The 19,124-nt window shown below is 36.2% G+C and overlaps 2 protein-coding genes across 2 annotated transcripts; both read left to right on the forward strand.

The window, feature by feature from the left end:
* The first annotated feature begins 12,309 nt into the window (after positions 1-12,309).
* LOC114282043 (G-type lectin S-receptor-like serine/threonine-protein kinase LECRK1) lies at positions 12,310-16,748 on the forward strand. Its single transcript, XM_082885578.1, has 4 exons — positions 12,310-12,587; positions 12,907-13,133; positions 13,677-13,734; positions 16,403-16,748. Exons 1-4 carry the CDS (start codon positions 12,310-12,312, stop codon positions 16,746-16,748), a joined length of 909 nt encoding a protein of 302 aa, XP_082741704.1.
* A 219-nt stretch (positions 16,749-16,967) lies between these two features.
* LOC145798106 (cold-responsive protein kinase 1-like) lies at positions 16,968-17,423 on the forward strand. Its single transcript, XM_082885579.1, has 2 exons — positions 16,968-17,165; positions 17,250-17,423. The coding sequence occupies exons 1-2, from the start codon at positions 16,968-16,970 to the stop codon at positions 17,421-17,423; spliced, it is 372 nt and encodes a 123-aa protein (XP_082741705.1).
* Positions 17,424-19,124: the final 1,701 nt, after the last annotated feature.

A 19,124-nucleotide genomic window follows, 5' to 3' on the forward strand; every position in this document is an offset into this window, starting at 1 on the left:
TTTAACAAAAGCAGTCGTAATCTTGGAATCTATCTCATAATTCTCATCAGAATCCTCTCTAACGTTATGAGCACTACTAAAAGCAATATCTTTTTGTTTCTTTTTGAAATTCCTATGTGCCTCATAAGTTTGGAGATTTCCAACCAACTGATCCAACTTGAGGTTGTCAACATCTTGAGCCTCCTCAATAGCCGTAACTTTTGGTTGGAACCGATCGGGCAAGGATCTCAAAATTTTTCCCACAACTTTGGATTCTGGTATTTTTTCACCTAAATTAAAGCTGGAATTTACAATGTCACTCAACTTCGCATAAAATTCATCAAAGGTCTCACTATCTTTCATTGAAAGGTTTTCGAAACTAGACGTGAGCCTTTGAAGTTTTGAGCGTTTAACAGAAGGAGTGCTCTCATGAATAGTTTGTAAGATATCCCAAGCCTCTTTTGCGACTTCACAATTGCAAATTCGACTAAACTCTTCAGGTGTGACAGCGCAAAAGAGAGAATTGATAGCTTTACTATTCTAGCTACTATTTTGATAATCAATTGTGTCCCACTTTTCAATTGGTTTGGGAAAAGTTACTCCATCAACGGCAAATTGTCGGTTCAGTCCACCCATACATGACAGATTGCCAAACTTTTTCATCAATAGATTTTAAAAACGATCTCATCCGAGCTTTCTAAAACGAATAATTGGATCCGTCAAGTAGGAGTGGTCGAACCATAGAATTTCCCTCACGAATTGAATCCATTATCACAAATCAAACAAGATCTTGTTCTAAAAGATATATAATTTTTTTAAAAAAAAAAAAAATAGAACGACCCGCTCTGATACCAATTGAAAAATTTAGAAATCCCCTAGATATTGATTTGTGATTATGTAACAATTTTAAGCAGTATATAACAATCCCAATCAAACAATCAAGACAAATCAACACAACGATTTTAACGTGGAAAAAACCACAATTGGACACCTCCAACTGTGATTAAAAACCACGGGCAACAGCCACAAAACAATCCACTAAGAAGATTTAAAGGAATTACACAAGTATACTCTCAATTACCTAGCGAATCCACGCCTAATTGAACCAATCTCTATGTGCCTCTTCCAACCCGTCTTCACCTCGGAATTGTCTTTACAATGAGCCACTCCGGAATCCACCAAAGTTTCAGGCTCGAATTCTTCAGAATCCACCTAAGAACAACTCTCTCTTTTGTAGAACAAACAAAACCTTTGATGTATACTCTTTAAAACATGAGTTGAATACTCAATCAAAACATCAAAGAAAACTAACAAAATATCCCCAGATATAAACCTTAAGAACCAAAAAGAAGATCTGGAGGAATTAAATAGTTTTGGGAGAAAACCAACTATTTATAGAAAATCCAAAAGTAATCCTAGTTTTGGAAGAAATCCAATTACTTATAAGAATCCAAAAGTAATCATAGTTTTGGAAGAAAATCAACTTCTTGAAGAAATCCTTGTCAAACGGGATTGCCAATAATAAAACCTAACAATATGTTATCTGTAGGTCTCTTCCCCGTGAACATCTCCAATAAAAGGATGCCATAACTATATACATCACAAAATGTTGACTGCTCATTTCCCATGCCATATTCTGCAATTCATGCATTATTATGTTAGGGACTACGATTTGCTGATATTGGTACATCCACCCATTGATGGCACAAAATAATCACAAATTCAAGTAAACTAATGCCCTAACATGAGGGGAAAAAAATATTTAATAAAATAAAAAGTTATAGTTTTGAAAGTCATTCATCCATCCATCCATTGTACTGTATGTGAGAGAAATACACTGAAAACAATCAACGAAATATTTATTATAGTGTATTGTGAGGAACAAAAACAAAAAACCATCAACTCTGTTTCATTGACTATGGATAGAAAAACATGCGTGTACCAATTTATATCCTCAAAAAGGGTCAGATCAAACAATCAGATTAAAACAACCAAGTGCCAACAGAACAAAGGAAAACAAAGAACCTGAGAGGTATATTTACCAGCAGTAGCATAACCGACTGAGAGGGAGATTAATGATCTGGTACTGGGCCGGACAGATCTAGGCCAGACAGAGTTTTGCCGGACAGATTTGGGTCGGGCAAGTGTTGGGCCGAGGATGTGTGGCCCAGTTTGGAAAGAAGTTGCTCGGTTAAGGCAACACTTGGTTGGACCGAGCTACATGTTTGGCGGAGGCGAAGCCAGGCAAGTTAAGTGACCGGCGTCCGGAAAGGCGTGGTCAGCCGAGGTACCTGTTTGCTCGGCTTTGCCGAGATGTTGCCTAACCCGGTCCTCATTAAGCTTAGCTAGTGGAATGCTTGGACATGAAGCGCAGCACGACCGTTGGAGGACAAGATGGTGCAGCTCGGCTGCCGAGCTCCCAATAGAGTCAGCGGGCAGTTGAGATTAGGTGACGCTCAGCAGGATTTGTGCTGACAGATGGGATAGTAGAGCCACGTGTCGAGAGATCATTGGGAGCAGGTTTGGGATGCAGAAGGGTATATAAGCATGTCTGCGCCCCCATACGAGGGGACGAACACTTTGTAAGGAACTCCTACACTCTAACACTCCTCTCTCTTTCTCTTTATCCTAAGGTGTGTGCTAACTTGACCGTCGGAGGGGTTTTCCGGCCACACACCGCTGGGTAGCTCACCGCCGTTGTGCTCGCAGGTCGATTGGACAGACAGGAACTTGGAAGAAAAGAATACGGGCTTGCCTGAATATTTGCTCCCCGTACACCGACAGATCCTCTTATGCCAACAGAACTTGATTGGTTTGCTGAACAGTCATAGTTAGCTTCTGGAAGGAATCTTGCTAATCCAAAGTCACCTACAGGAGTAGTCATTTCATTGTCTAGAAGAACATTGTTCAGCTTGAGATCACAGTGAACGATTGGTTCTGAGCAATGATTGTGAAGATAATCAAGTGTAGAAGTAATATCAATGGCAACCTCTGTACAAGGTCTAAATTCCTCGAGTATTTATGCACCTCATCTTCATTCTCATTTGCATGTAACCAATCCTCTAGGCTACCAGTAACCATAAACTCATAAACACGAGCTTTGAAATTGTTACCATGATAGTCAACAATTGAACATGCTGTGAGAACCTTGAGAAGATTTTGATGTTTTAAGTGCCTCAAGGTCTCACACTCGATGAAGAAACTCTAGGAAGCTCCAAGGCATTGAAGGTTTAGTACTTCCACTGCTACAACATTTTCACCTTCACCAAGAACTCCTTTGTACATAGAACCAAAACTAACCACACAGACCAAATTGAATGGAGAAAACCCATCAGTAGCTTTAAGTAGACTTTGGTATGACAATTTAAAAAATGAGAGCTCTAAATATTTGAAAGAAGGTACTTTTTTAGTCTTTCTACACCGGCAAAGATATAGGAAACATATTACGAGGATTATTAATTTCAAGCTTCAAGAAAAATTTTCCCTTTGGAGCCCCTTGAAGTCGCAACTGTACAGCTGTAATTCAGGTATACCCCCACAAAGCTTGTCATTTCCCTTGACAGAAATAGATGTTACATTTTGAAATATGCCACTTTCTGGTACTGCACCCTCAAAATCATTGAATGGTAGATTTAATTTTTTTAGATGGGAAAGTCCTCCAATAGTCTGCGATTTTTCCAGAGAAATTATTGTGAAAAAGATTTAACTCCTCCATACCTCTCAAATTACTTAAATATGAAGGAAGGATTCCTCAAAATTTGTTGCTCTCTATATGTAGTAATCTCAATTTTTGGCAACTACCAAGAGTGCTTGGAAACATGTTCTCGGAAACATCAAGTTCTTCTAGATTTTTTAAAATTCCAATTTCCGTTGGAAGGAAACTTGTCAAATCATTACGAGATATGTATAGATACAATAACGATGAGAGACTGAGAACTTCACTAGGTATGGAACCACTAAGATTGTTTTGAATAAGTCTTACTTCCTGTAACATTTGGCATTTCCCCAGACTTGAAGGGATTCTGCCACGAAGATTATTGTTGCATAACATAAGATTTGCCAACACAGTTAAATTTCCAAAAGACAATGGGATATCTTCGTAAATCATATTACCTGAGAGTTCCAATTTCTATAGCTTTTGAAGCTTTCCAATAGCCGCAAGAATGTTACCTGTGAAATTGTTGTTTGACAAGTCAAGAATCTGCAAATTGATCAAATTCCCTATCCCGGTTGGGATGATCCCAACTATTTCATTGTTGCTCAATATTAGTTTGCTAAGATGAGTGGATAAATTGCCAATTGATTCAGGCAACAATCTTCCAAAATTGTTGTTGCTCAGATCTAGAACATACAAATTTGTCGCATTGGTCAAAGAACGGAGAAAGCTCAAGTCATCAACTTCCCCAGTTCCTAAACCATTTCCGTGGAAGTCCGAAGGAGGAACTTTTCCAGTAAATTTATTACCGGCCAAGCCAAGGTGATGTAGTTTGGTGGCATTAGACATTAAAATAGGAATGGATCTAGTAAACGAGTTCATACCAACTTCAAAGACACTAAGATTGGGAATAGTAATTCCTAGGTCCCAGGGAAGGCTCCCTTGACTTTGGTTCATTACAACATTAAATTATGTAATGGACGAGAGATTAAAGATTGAGACAGGAATGGTACCAACCAACCTATTTACCCTCAACAGAAAAACTTCCAATTTTGTCAATTGACCCAGATCATTAGGTATGTCACCACCATTACTATTTTCTTCTACGACAAATTCAGTAAGAGCTGATAGATTCCCAAAAGAAAAAGGCACACTACCCGTTAGATTGTTTCTCCCAATGTACAGTCTCTTTAACTTAGACAGAGAACCCAGCTCCACTTGAATTTTCTGGGTTGCCAGAAAATTCAAGGACAACAAGATTAGAGCAAGCAGATATATTGGCGGGAATTTCACCGCTAATTGAATTATTGAGCAGCGACAACTTCTGCAGTCTAGGAAAACGACTGAGTTATGGGGGAATTTTGTGACTAGGACTATTGTTACTCAAGGATAGTTCGTTTAGAAAGCTTAGATTTCCACTGTGAGGTGAAATGGAGCCTGTTAATTTTCGATGATCCAAGTTCAACACAAACAGCCTCTGGTTGGAGCAGCCACATGTACCAAACCATTGACAGAAGTGGATTAATTCATTTCCCGAGTTGAGAGCACCGAATGGATCACTGGTTATTTCAAACTTAAATGCAAGCAAGGCTAGCCAGTCAGTCTCATTCCCACCACAAAACAGAGCAGATGAGAACAACAAAATGCATCAACAGAAAGATAGGCCATGGCACTATTGAACCCATCTGGGTATTGGAAACTCCAAATTGAGTTTGAAAGTCTGTTGTATTTTGCACTGTTTTAAAGAATTTTCAATCTATTTTCCCACTTTGATGAATGAATCAGGTTAACTACTTTGTGAATTCATTGGTTCTTTTTGTTTGCAACCAAACAAAATCTTGGATTAAACAAAGGTTCAATTGATAAATAAAGGTTCTAGCACTATCGATAATACATTAAATAAATAAATACATGAGTAAAATATAAGAACACCCAATAAGTTTAATGAAAAAAAATCCTTACTAATAGATCGATGCAGTTAGGGGTGGACGGGTGATTATTCAGTACTCCCGGAGTATGGACACGTGGTGCTCCATAATGTTTTGATTGGTGGAGAGACACAAGGGCCCACGATTTATGTTGGAGATGGGGAGACAACATGGGGATAACTAATTGGTGATTGGTTTGGAGTATGGACACGTGGTGCTCCGGGAGTATTGAATAATTTCCCGGGGTGGACATGGGTTAGATGGCCCTCTCAACCCGATATTTTAAATGCTTAGAAAAACATGTAATCCATAGTGCCAAAGTGCTTGGAAAAGGAGTTTTATAAATATTTATTTTAATTTTATATTATTTAATTACTAAATAAATTAAAGAGAGACTTACGTATAGATCCTAATAGGTAAACTTATTATCTAATAGATTCTATGATAATTAATGACGTTTTTCATCAAACACTATTAAAAAATGTCATTAATTGTTAATTTTTAGCGATATTTGAAAATTTTGTTATAAAAAATGTCACTAATATAAGTTTTAGTAACAGTTTAAAAAAATCGTTGCAAAAAAAAAAAAAAAATTACTAAGTTTTAACTATCAACGACAGTTTGAAAAATTCGTCATAAAAAAATATCACTAATTATAAGTTTTAGTGACAATTTATAAAAACCGTGACAAAAAAAGTCACTATTGTCAATTTTTAGCGACGTATGCAAAAAATTGTCATAAAGTATATTTTTAACGATGATTTTATTAACACTTATTTTCAATAGGACTTGATGAGAATTAAGTTAAATTATTAACACCTATTGATAGTTTACCTAAACTTGAATGCCCTTTTAGTGTTTAGTAAACCTTTTTTTTTTTTTTTTCTAAATTATGTCATAATTTTTGCTTGTTAAGTTTGTCCAGACTATGATATTGATAATTAAAAAAAAAAAATCAATTTTGTTTAATTTTTTTTACTAAAGACAAAAATGAGTAAAATTTATAATTAAAAAAATTGAACTATTTTTGTCTTTACTGATATATATATTTTTTTAATTTGAAAGATTATCTAGTCTGAATGAACTTAAAAAATAAAATGCTTTAACGAAAAATAAAAACACTAAAGAAATAACCTAAACGTATAAACTACAGTCAATATATCAATATTTCCTCTTCCATAATTACTTGTATTCTAATCTTGTTGCTTTACAAGCAAAAAACTATAGACTCTATTTGTCTACCTTAAGTTCACTTTTTGTTGAATTTTTAGAATTTGGCAATAAAAACGTGTATAGTAATTTAACCTAGTTTTATCGATTTTGTGTATAATCAGTAATGTTAAGGATTAAAAATTAGGGAAAATCGGTCTAGGGTCCCTCTTCCACTTTTCGTAATGGAAGAGGTCCACAAAATTATTTTTTGATGTCTAAGGTCCTAAACATATATCAGACAAATTTCAGTCAAACCCATTGACACCCCTCTCTCTCTCCCTGTTGGACGATTTTTTCTCGATTATTTTCAACAACTCGAAGATCGATCGACTGTGAAATTCTCGATCGAAGTTTTTGATTATCGCTTTGCCAATGTCTTCAACGAAGCCATCAAAAGCCTCGAATTCGAGATCAAAAGCGTCGAAGATGTGAAGAAAATGCAATGGGAAACGCTGGAAGGAGAGATCACGACGTGGATCAAAGTCGTGAAGCACTGCGCCGCCGTGCTCTTCCCTGGCGAACGCAAGCTCTGCGATTCCTTCTTCTCCGAGAATCCATCCATCGCCGTCTACCTCTTCAGCAACCTCGCACGCGCCGTCGTCATCCAACTCCTCAACTTCGTCGACGCGGTGGTTCAAACCAATCGATTGGCGGAGAAGCTTTTCAAATACCTAGACATGTACGAAGCTCTCCGAGATCTGATTCCAGAAGAACAAAGTCACACTAGAACAAATCTTCCAGAAGAACAAGGCACTCGTTCCATCAATCAAACATGAGAGAGAAAGCCCAAGCCACAATCAGACGGGTGAAAACTCATCATCATCACCGTTCAGTGATTAGTAGATGAGATTCATAAGAATTCAGCTTTATTATTTTTGTTAATTTTTTTTTTACCCTCATCTCTTGATATTGCAGATAGTGTGCAATTGGGTGTTTTTAAGAGATTGTGTTGATATTTTTCTTTTATCTCCCATGCTAAAGTGAGTAGATTTCTTCATAATTTTGTGTATTTTATAGAATCAATTGTTAATGTCTCCCCAGTTAAACATATTCTTTTGCTTTCGAATGTCTATGACTTGCTGTTTCAGTTATTTGCAGTGTATGTTATTGAAAATTATTTGATGATAATGAAAATGATTGCATTTTTTTTCAAGTTTGATAGGCGTTCTTTTAGTATTTCCTTGACTATCTCTGCAAAAATTAGGACACTAGCAAATAAGAATAAGAAATTATCAAGACAAACCAGATAATTTCTTTGGATCAACCCAATTGAATTTCTCTGGATTGAAGTGTCCAGAGAAATTTCAAAGACCAAAAACATAATTTCTCTGGGTTGTTGTTGTTGTTGTTTTTTTTTTTTTTTTTTTGGTGATGCAGAAAATTTCTCTGGTTTTAAATCCAGAGAAATTCTTTGGTGATGGGATTTTCTCTGTGAATATATATCCAAGTCACTGCAAAATCGATTGGTTCTATAGTGGATAGAATTTTGAAATTTTTTCTGAAATTTTTTATGTGATTTGTTCAGAGAAATTTGAAATTTTCTCTGTGATGTCTAGAGAAATTTTATGGATAGAATTTTCTCTGGAAATTTGATTTGGAAGCTGATAAAAAGCTTCATAGTTTTAATATAGGGAAGCATTCCTACATAAAGACTTGTGCCACAGTTGGGGCATTTGGGTCTCCGGAGTCGAGTGGCAGTGGAGATGGTAACAACAGTAGCAACAATGATGAAGGATCAAACCCAGATTTTTCCAAATTTTCTCTGGTTCTGGTAAGTTGCCATTGTTATCCCATTCTAATGTTGCTTACATATTACAATGTAGAATTTTTCCAGTTGAATTCAGTTGAACAATGTTGCTTACCTAATGAATCACAATGATTTGGATGTGAATGAGAAGAAAAGTAGAGAAACTCATCCAGAGAAATTTGGTCCAGAGAAATTTCTCTGGGCTAGAATTTCTCTGACCAATTTTCTTTGCACTGAAATTTCTCTGGACCAAATTTCTCTGGTTCCAGTTGAATTCAGTTGAACAATGTTGCTTACCTAATGAATCACAATGATTTGGATGTGAATGAGAAGAAAAGTAGAGAAACTCATCCAGAGAAATTTGGTCCAGAGAAATTTCTCTGGGCCAGAATTTCTCTGACCAATTTTCTCTGCACTGAAATTTCTCTGGACCAAATTTCTCTGGACTGAAATTTCTCTGGACTAAAATTTCTCTGGATCAAGGTTGAGGGACCTTAGACATTATGAAAATATTGTTGAGGGACCTTAGACATTATAAAAATATTTGATGTCCTTTATGCTATAAAATGATAATACCAGGGACCTTAAAAAAAAAACCCCTAAAAATTATAGCACAAAAAAATACTAAGAAAAAAAGATTTGTAAATTAAACTTGCTATTTATAGTTATGATTTACGCTCAACTTGAGATTTTTAAGATTTTTATTTTTATTTTTTTTTATTTTTAAAGATTTGAAGAAAAACTGTGTCTTTGTAATTTTAAGAGTATCATGTTAGGTATGACATCAAGCTGGCATTTGACTCCCATCATAACATTTTGACTACTACTCAATATTTTAAGGGTGAAAAAGTACGCATTTTTTAAATGGTATATATTATATATATTTTATAATTAAAAAATAATAATATAATTTCATACTTTCTAAGTAATAATTAGAAAAAAAAATTATTATAATTAAATACAACATGAAATATAACTAAAGAATTCTTTGGTCGTAACTAAAGTAATGTTATAATCAAATAAGAAAATAACATAACTAGAGACACATACAGTATATTCTTTTCAAGTGTGTGTATATTAGAATTTCCCTTTATTCTTTTCAAGTGTGTGTATATTAAAATTTCCCTTTAAGGATAAGTTATATTGACCAATTCTGAAATTTTAAAAAAATATATAATAATTATATAATTTTTTATTTTTATCTTTTTAGGAAAATTTAATGAATTCAAATAAATACAAATAGTTAAAAAAATATAAAAATTAACAACATATAATATATATTTTTATGTAAAAGAAAAGCTAATATCATTTTTTATGTATATAACTAACAAATTATTGATAAAAATTAAGTAAAATGTTATATAAATTGACAGTTTAAGTAAACTTAATAAAGCTATGTCAAAATTATAAAATTTATTATATTTTCTTCAAATTTCAAAGTAACGTAGTGTGTAATTTATCCTTTTAAGGAGCGATGTTTCACAAATAATTTGATAAATGCAGTACCTTAATAAATAATTATATTTAAAATATAAATTTTCACTTGGACAAGGCCAACAGATTCATGCGGAAGATGCTATTATATGGAAGACTTTATTATCTGCCTGTAAAATCCATAAAAACGCAGATATTGCAAAAATAATTGCTGAAGCAGTTCTTAGGCTTGATCCTCAGGATTTGGCTCCTTATGTGCTGCTGTTGAATGTCCAAGCCTCTTCTAAAAGATGGCAGGGTGTTTCAGAAGTGAGGAATGTGATGAGAGATAGGAGGGTGAAGAAGGAGTCAGGTATTAGCTGGTTTGAGGTGAAGAACCAAGTTCACCAGTTTTGTATGGGTGACAAATTCCATTCAAATTACAAAGTTTCATGATTGCATGCTACATTGCCACCCCAGTAAGAAAAGTCCGTAAGATTTATTAGTTTGTATTGTATTTTCTCTCTTGTTATATGGTCCACATGACACGAACTATTTTTTTTTTTGATCAGCAAAAGAAAACTTTATTAATAGAAAAACATACAGAGTATGGAAACATACATCAATAAAGAGGAGAGTAATAGACTTGGAATTATCATTGGCCATATAATTGATTCTCATTCTTTAGAGCCAAAGCCTAAAAATTTCGAGGACAGTTAAGCATTAAAATCTGATGGAAGTTTTGAGATTCAAATTTTCATTAAATATTGGGATTGCAGTCAAAATTCTTAACAACAATAGAAAATAGGAAATCAAGAACCAAATTGGTTTTGAAAATTCTATCTTAATTACACTCAGATGCTTTATCAATTTACATTTAGTGGTGAATCCAAAACTTGTCTTGTGGGGAAGAAAAGGTCTCACTGTCTCCTATCCTAAACTACTTGTCTTACCTTCAAAATTATCTTTTAAACTGATTGTTTAGATTTTGTATATTAACAAAATTCAAAATTAAGAAAACCTATATTAGTTGAGAAATTGGAAAGTAAATCATATTTTAACTTCTGTTTTTTAAAAACAGAATTTTTTGAGTTGTTTCAATTCTATAAATTTACTTATTCATTAAACCGAGTGTTATTTAATTTTATTTTTATTTTAGTATTATTTGTTTGCATAATGGACAAATGGTGGGTGAGGAACTAATAATTTGTTCCAAAAATACAAATATCACCACACACATGGAATTAAACCATATAAAAGTACCAAGAATGTACACGTTAGCATGATCGGGCCTATCAGAGGTATACTTAGCCTCATTATTTTCACTAGAGGTAAGCCCCATTGTGTATCATTTATTTATTTATTTATTTATTTGTGGTTTAATTCAGTGTACATAGACTTATTCCATCCATCATTACCCACATGTATACATATGTACCTCTCTGTCTACAGGCATGCTTATTTACCTGGAAGTTATGATACACATTGGCATTCTCATGGGTTCATTAGTCAATGTCTGCCACAGAACCTGTAGAAAATTGCTCCACCTCCTTTATAAGACTTGACTTGTGATGACTTTTGCTCTCCCACCCCCAAGTTTACTCTGGTAACTCTTTATAAAGCTAGCAACCAAAGAGCGAGAAAGTAATTCATCAGAGATCATGGCTGGATTAATCATATTTTTGTTCTGCTCATTTGTTTTCACTGTGTGCTTAGCTCAAAATGTTGCCCAAACTTCTATTGAGGCGGCTGGATCTTCTTCCTTACCCTCATCATTTGGTCCCATGTTCTACCTCAATTCAAGTTTTCCCTCAATTTGGTACAACAATGATTCTAATGGTAGGAGTCTCGTCAGTGAAGACAGCTCAACAACCGTGAGAGAAATCTTCTCAAGAAGGGGAGGTGTAGAGTTTGTTTGTGGATTCTACTGCTTCGGCAGTTGCACCTATTACTTGTTCTCAGTTGCCATTGTTGGTGGAGGCAATCAGTGTAGTTTGGTCAACAAATGTAGGCCATCCTGTAAAAGAAGGCGCGACGCTACAACTTACAGTAGATGGAGAATTAGAACTGCAAAATTCGGATGGAGACCACGTGTGGTCAACCAACACATTAGGCAAGTCTGTGGTGGGAATGAACACAACAGAATGGGAAAATTTGGTTCTATTCAACAACAAAAGAGCAATTGTTTGGCAGTCTTTTGATTACCCTACAAACACATTGCTTGTTGGGCAGCAGTTATACGAGGATCAAAAACTCATTTCAAGTTCCTCAAACTTATGGGCTCGTGGTTTGTACTTTGCCACATTGAAATTGGCTACCGATTGAAATTGGCTACCGATTTTGTTACATACGTAGGAGGTAAGCGTCAACCACAAATGTATTATCAGCTGGTGCCAGATCAAACCTCAACCACTAGCAGAGGATCATACTATGCAGAGCTTCAACAAGGAAGTTTTCTGGTGAATTTTGGTACATCTCAATCAATGTTTAAAATAATTCCCATCAATTTTCCCTCCACTGTTAACACTGCATATATAAAATTAGGTAGTGATGGGCATTTGAAGATATTCCATCACAGTAATGCCAATGGGTTGAGGGAGATTGTTGATATGATTACCCATGATTTAGGTGAATGTCAACATCCTCACCCGTGGTGAATATGGCTTATGCAGAAAAAGCCAGTGTAGTTGCCCCATAGGCATTGATTGGGTTCAATATTTTGGGCAGACACAGAACCAAAATGGAAAACATCAGCAACAGACTCAGATTCAAATACCCTATGTGGGTCGCTCTAGGATTACTTCTTTGTCTTGCCCACCTCCCTTTGACCAGAAGCACTATCTTGTTGAAGTTAGAAATGTAAGCTACTTCATCCTCGTCAACGAAGATGTTGCATTTCCAAATATCAGTGACATAGACAGATGCGAAGAAATTTGTCTGCTAAATTGTTCCTATGGTGTAGTCTTTTTCAGGTACAACAATAATGTTTCAGATGGGTATTGTTATACCCCATCCACGGTATTGACAATTAGAGAAGGGCTAATCCCAAACCACAGTTTCGCATTTGCAACATTTGTTAAGGTCCAAATTCCCTATAAGGCAGCAAACGGACAAGCAAAAGGCACTGTGCCTGACACTTCTCCACCTACTTCACGAAGAAATTTAAAAGCAATAATAGCAAGGTCGTGTGCTGGTGCCAGTAGACACCCAATTTTTGACCACTCTTAAGACTTGGGCGCCATCGATTGATTATCGAATGATGATGTTTCGCACTTGTCAAATGCTCGATTTCCTCAGTAGAAATCCTCGGTTTTGATCCTCAAAAACCTACGAACCTTGCCCCACTTTTGGGACCAAAACAACATTTTTCCAAGCCTGACCACCCAGAAGCCTGTAGGCCACTTAGTAGCCGGCTGACCACAAATAAGTGTACGACCGTCCCCTTAGTGGCCGGCTGGCCACTTGTTCAGGCAAAACGGATATTTTCTGCCAGTTGTGCCTGCTATCTTCACAGGTGCATGCACTGCACCAGCTGTTTCTATACTAATATTTTCGAGGGAGTAACATAATTTTCTATATATACTTGACCCCCTCTCATAAAATGGGGTTAGAAAAATTTTGGTGGAGCAAAATTCTTGAAAAAAATATCTCTCTCTTCCTTGCAACCTATACACACCTCACCTAGACTTCCTAAATCAAACTTTAAGAGTTCTTTGTTGAGGTTATTGAGCTTGCATATTAGCTCTTGAGGGTGAGAAATTGGTGGTTTATAACTCTAAGGGATTACTCCTCTTCAAGAGGTATACTCCTAGCTTCTTTCCCTTACTTACTTCCCATCTTCATTTGCTGTCTTTGGGCTATTTTTCAATTGTGTTTATGGGCTAAGGCTTGTGGTTAAAAGCTATTAAAGGTAGAGGGGTGAATCACCCCTCTTTGAACCTTATTTCCTAAGCTTTTACCCTTATGTTTCCCAACTTTTTTTTAACTTTTTCCCATTGATTTTCAGAGGCTAAAAATGCTATTTTAAAGTCCAAAAAATGGAGGGGTTAGCGACCCCTCTTTTGGCTTGTTTGCTAGCTTAATTGCTTCATTATTTTAGCTTGCTTTTTAAACTGTTTTTACCTTAATTCCAGAACTATTTTTAACTATTTTAGGACAATTTTATGTTGTTCATTTCATTTATGCTTTGTATAGTATAGTTGTGGTGTAATAGTCCTCATAGGTTTGGTGTTTTAGGCATTAGACACCAACCTATTTGAGTTGATAGCCTTTATTTCAAGTTTTCCATACTTGTGTTCACCTCTAATCACCTCTGCAAACTCCCTCATTTCTTGATTTGTTTTTTCCTTGAGAGTCGTTTTAACCGATTGTGTGTTTAAGCTTGAGATAGAGATCCTTGTGCTTAATGGTTTAATCTCTTTGGAGGTTCATTACCAAAGGTATGACATCTCTCTCATGCCTAAAATAACCCTTTGTTTGACATTTCTCTCCATTAGTGGACTTAATGCTCATTTTTGAACTAAAATGACTAATGAATGGAAAGGTAATTAAAAGAGGTAATAAAATTGGACTAAGAGGTAACAAAATAATAAAATGGTTTGGGGTTCAATCGGATGTTAATTGAACCCATTGAGTTTTGAGCCATTTCATACTCTCTTGTGATGATAATGGTTCAAAATATCAAGTCGACCACTTCCCTTGATCAATATCATGACATGGAGAAGTCTTTGTTGGTCTTTTAGCTTCATTTATTAAGCTTTTATCCCTTGATTCATAGACCATCATGCAATGAGTTTGAGTCGATTGATGGCTTGTGAATCAAGCCTACCCCTCATTTGATCTGTTTGATGATAGGAAGAGACAGGGTGGACAAACATCCCTTGAAAATACTCTGTTTGTGCTCTGTTTCATATCTGTTACAGTAGAACATTGCCAAACATTAGTGGCTAGTCGCCCACCTTACTATATGGCCGACCACTTCTTCTGGCTGGTCGGCCACCTTTTTCAGCCAGGTAGTTTCTTTTTTTTTTTTTGTAGAACAGAGCAGAGGCTGAGGTGAAAAACAGTGCAAATTTTTGATTGCAAAACAACATCATTCTGGCAGCCAAACAGGGGCATTTTCAGGTGGCAAATCTGCATTTCATGTATAAGCACTTCCTCCTTGTGGCTCGTTAATTAGTATCTTGTAATTAATTAAGTGTAATTCCTTCGAACTTGTAATAGCTTAGTTAATTAATTTTGTGTTATAATTAATTAATTGGTTCTAACTTGTAAATAATTAGATAGAATAGTTGATTCATTTATTTTGGGTATTGTAATAGTTACTTAATTCGTAGTAATTAACTAGGACATTTATTCAAACCGTCTTGTGCGAGGGCAAATATGTAATAATTTGTGTATGTCTTCCAACCCCCATTCTTTCTCCTTTTTATTTACTTGCTTATGATGGATAGTGTAGTACATCATATTTCGTTTAGCATTTTTCATGCTTTACATCCATGTGTCTTGTATACATAAAAGTTCGGCTCATCATTCTAACTCACATTGTTAATTATTACTTCTTTGAAAACGTGCTTGAACCGCATGCTATCAAATTGATTCACATGCCATGTTAGTAGCTGAGTCTATTTAAAGTTGTGTTGCATGTGTTGCATTAGTCATATTGCATTAGTTAGAGGCATGCATGCTTTTCTAATTCTTTTGCTTTGTTTGGCTTGCTTCGGAGTACTAGGTGAGCACTTATTGCTTTAGCATATCGCATGCATGTGATTGTTGACATGTCAAGCATGATTGCCATGAGGCTAAGTGTTTAATTGATATACTTGTTTGGATGCCTGTGGATAAAGGCTAATTGCTTGAATTGGGATACTTGATGAATGTACATATGAGATCACTTTTTCAAGTGGTACATATTCAAAACACTTTTCAAACAAACATAAAATCAAAATGTTCCAACTTTTGCAAATTAGTCTATACTTGTGTGCATCACATAGTAAATTAGCCTAATAATCGAAATAAGAGCATATAATGTACATAAGATTTACATCATGATTAGTAGAGCCCGATCTTTGATCAGGTGAGTGGGGTGCTCAATTCATGACATTCCCCTCTCATACATAAGTTCCCGAGTCGAGACACTTTGGTGATAATGGATAAGTGCCTTTGGCACAAGTCTCGGATTTCCTAAATTTCTCAAAAATATTTAGGTGGCGACTCTATAATCTGGCAAAGCAGTCCATTTTTGGCATTTTGATTCTAAATCGACTTTCCAAAAGAATTGTCGGATTTGGACTCATTTGTGTTTATCTATTTCCTATTTCACATTGCACTTGTGGAATCAGATTCAGAATCACGGGAGTCCGAACTGTAGGGCTAGTCATATACGAAAGGAGCACGAAAAGCAATCTACGGTGCCTTTTTAATTTTTGTTGTTACAATTGTTACATGCTTTGTGATGTTGTGCTCCAGCTGCTCAAAGAACGAGGAGGACTGTATGAAGCAAGTTCCAGGAAGTCTAGTGAGGTTTTCATATGAACAACTATGTGTTACAACAGAAGATTTTAAGGAAAGATTGGGAGGTGGAGCATTTGGAACTGTGTTCAAAGAGATGTTGGAAGAAGGCACTCAGATTGCAGCGAAGCGTTTGGATAAATTGGGCCAAGAGATAAAGGAATTCTTTGTTGAAGTTGAGACATTTGGACATATACACCATGTTAATCTTGTGAGGTTGATTGGGTTTTGTACAAAAAAATCTTGTAGGCTTCTAGTATACGAGTATATGACTAATGGCTCTTTGGATAACTGGATTTTCTAGAATAACCAGAGACCTTGCCTCAATTGGCAAAGGTCAGAAGAAGATTATACTTCATATAGCCAATGGGCTGGCTTACCTGGATTAAAAATGCCGACAGAGAATAATTCACCTCCATATAAAGCCACAAAACATTCTCTTGGATGAAGATTTAGTGCCAAAATCTCTAATTTTGGGTTATCCAAGTTGATAAACAGAGATGAAAGCCATGTTCTGACCACAATGAGAAAAACTCTTGGATTTATTGCTCCAGAGTGGCGACAAGCAAGAGTCACCATCAAAGCTGATATTTATAGCTTTGGAATTGTTCTTCTTGAGATAGTTAGTGGCCGCCGAAACTTTGACAGCACACAATCAGAATCTAGAAAACATCTGCTTCAAGTGTTGTGGGAGAGGGCTGAGTATGAACTACTTGACATGGTGGAAAACATGGATGAAGGAGTCAAACAATATCATGATAAGGAGGTGGTCAGGATGATAAAGATTGGAGCTTGGTGTTTGTAGATTGATCAATCAAGAAGGCCTTCCATGTCTATTGTGGTTAAGGAATTGGAGGGATTGATAGAGGTGGAAACAAACATCAACTACAACTTTACATATGCAACAGCATTTTCTTCGACAGTCAATAACCATGCTTCCACAACACCACTAGCTTCAGTTCTTTCTAATCCTCAATGAAAGCAAAAGTTAAGGTAACAAAATAACTTATGTAATTCAGTTATGAATTTTGATTATTTGGACAAGTTGGACTAGATTACATGGGACTATTAGTCCATGATTAAATGTTCTTTGATTATCAATCATTTAGGATTATATGTTCTATTCTATGTCTGGAATGCCCTTGGATTAAGAAGCGATTAATAGAATCATGCCATAACCCATGTTTATTTGAAATCACTAGACATGGATTACATGGTGTAATGACTATAGTTTGAGGTTATTTGATATTTTAACTGCTAAATCTAGACCCTCATCAATCCCCTATTTTCATATCCCACCGTCCTTGAGGGACTCAATAATCCCTCAAATGGAGGATATACAGTTTAGGAGGACTGTTAATCCAAAAGTCCACTTTTATATCTAAACATGAAAATTCAATATTGACTAGGATATATAATCTAGTCTCATACTCTTATTCCTCAGAACAAACACAACAAAGATTAAGTTCTACAGCTATAACCTGCTTGGACCATTGCAAGTCTTATGAACCTATTTTAGAGTATAAAACAGGATAGCCATTACAAGTCATAGCCTTCTTAAATTACATTAATATGAGAAAAGTTACTAATGTAGGATGAGTAGGGACAACGCTAGATTTTGAAAACATAGGTTATTTGACTCGTGCTTTCTCAGCTTGCACTTGGGTGAGTTTAGCGGGGGTGCTACCTTGTCTACACTGGTTGTTCAACCTACTTTGATTAGTCGAGTCATAGAGGCACAACAGGGTGACCGCGAGGTGGAGTTAATCCGTGAGAGGATCTCCAACAAGAAAGAAGAGAGGGGTTTGAACATTCACCCGGATCTAAGTGTACGTTATTTAGATTGCTTGTTTGTACCAGAGTCTTGTAGAGAGGAGGTGCTTTGAGAATTCCATCACTCACGCCTTGCGGTACATCTGGGAGGCACCAAAATGTATCATGATCTTAGTCGTCAGTTTTGGTGGAGGGGTATGAAACGAGATGTTGCTTTATTTGTATCGAAGTGCCTTACTTGTCAACAAGTGAAGGTCGAACACCAGAATTCAACGGGTTTGTTACAACCCCTATTGATAGTCGAGTAGAAATGGGAACACGTCACCATGGATTTCGTAGTTGGACCTCCTAGAACGCAACGGGGTAATGATGCCATTTGGGTGATTGTCAATAGGTTGACTAAGTCAGCGCATTTCATTCCAATGCGCACCGGTGATTCAATTGAGCATTTGGCAGAGTTGTACATTAGAGAGATAGTTCGACTTCATGGGGTCCCTGTGGCCATAGTATCGGATAGAGATCCTCATTTTACGGCCCGGTTGTGGCAAAGCCTTCAAGAGGCGTTAGGAACTAAGTTGACCTTTAGCACTGCTTATCATCTTCAAACCGATGGGCAGTCAGAGCGTACCATCCAAATTTTAGAGGACATGCTTACAGCTTGCGTCCTTGATTTCAAGGGATCTTGGGAGAGGTACCTACCATTGATTGAGTTTGCCTATAACAATAGTTACCAAGCTAACACTGAGATGGCACCATTTGAGGCCTTGTATGGTCGGCCTTGTAAATCGCCAGTTTGTTGGGCTGAGGTGGGTGATGCACCGTTATTGGGTCCGGAGATGGTTAGAGAGACAACCGAGAAAGTTGCCTTCATTCGAAAGAGGTTAGCTACGGCTCAAAGCCGACAAAA

The sequence above is a fragment of the Camellia sinensis genome, chromosome 8 (genome assembly GCF_055761805.1).
Source record: "Camellia sinensis isolate YWXY chromosome 8, ASM5576180v1, whole genome shotgun sequence".
In the NCBI taxonomy this organism is placed as follows: domain Eukaryota; kingdom Viridiplantae; phylum Streptophyta; class Magnoliopsida; order Ericales; family Theaceae; genus Camellia; species Camellia sinensis.

What these genes read in the sequence shown, in the direction of transcription:
- LOC114282043 (XM_082885578.1), top strand. Translation starts at nt 12,310, where the DNA reads ATGTATTATCAGCTGGTGCCAGATCAAACCTCAACCACTAGCAGAGGA. An exon ending in AAGGTCGTGTGCTGGTGCCA is followed by an intron (nt 13,134 to 13,676) that starts GTAGACACCCAA and finishes CTTGCATATTAG; the next exon opens with CTCTTGAGGGTGAGAAATTG. An exon ending in GGATTACTCCTCTTCAAGAG is followed by an intron (nt 13,735 to 16,402) that starts GTATACTCCTAG and finishes GTTGTGCTCCAG; the next exon opens with CTGCTCAAAGAACGAGGAGG.
- LOC145798106 (XM_082885579.1), top strand. Translation starts at nt 16,968, where the DNA reads ATGAGAAAAACTCTTGGATTTATTGCTCCAGAGTGGCGACAAGCAAGA. An exon ending in AGTATGAACTACTTGACATG is followed by an intron (nt 17,166 to 17,249) that starts GTGGAAAACATG and finishes TGGTGTTTGTAG; the next exon opens with ATTGATCAATCAAGAAGGCC.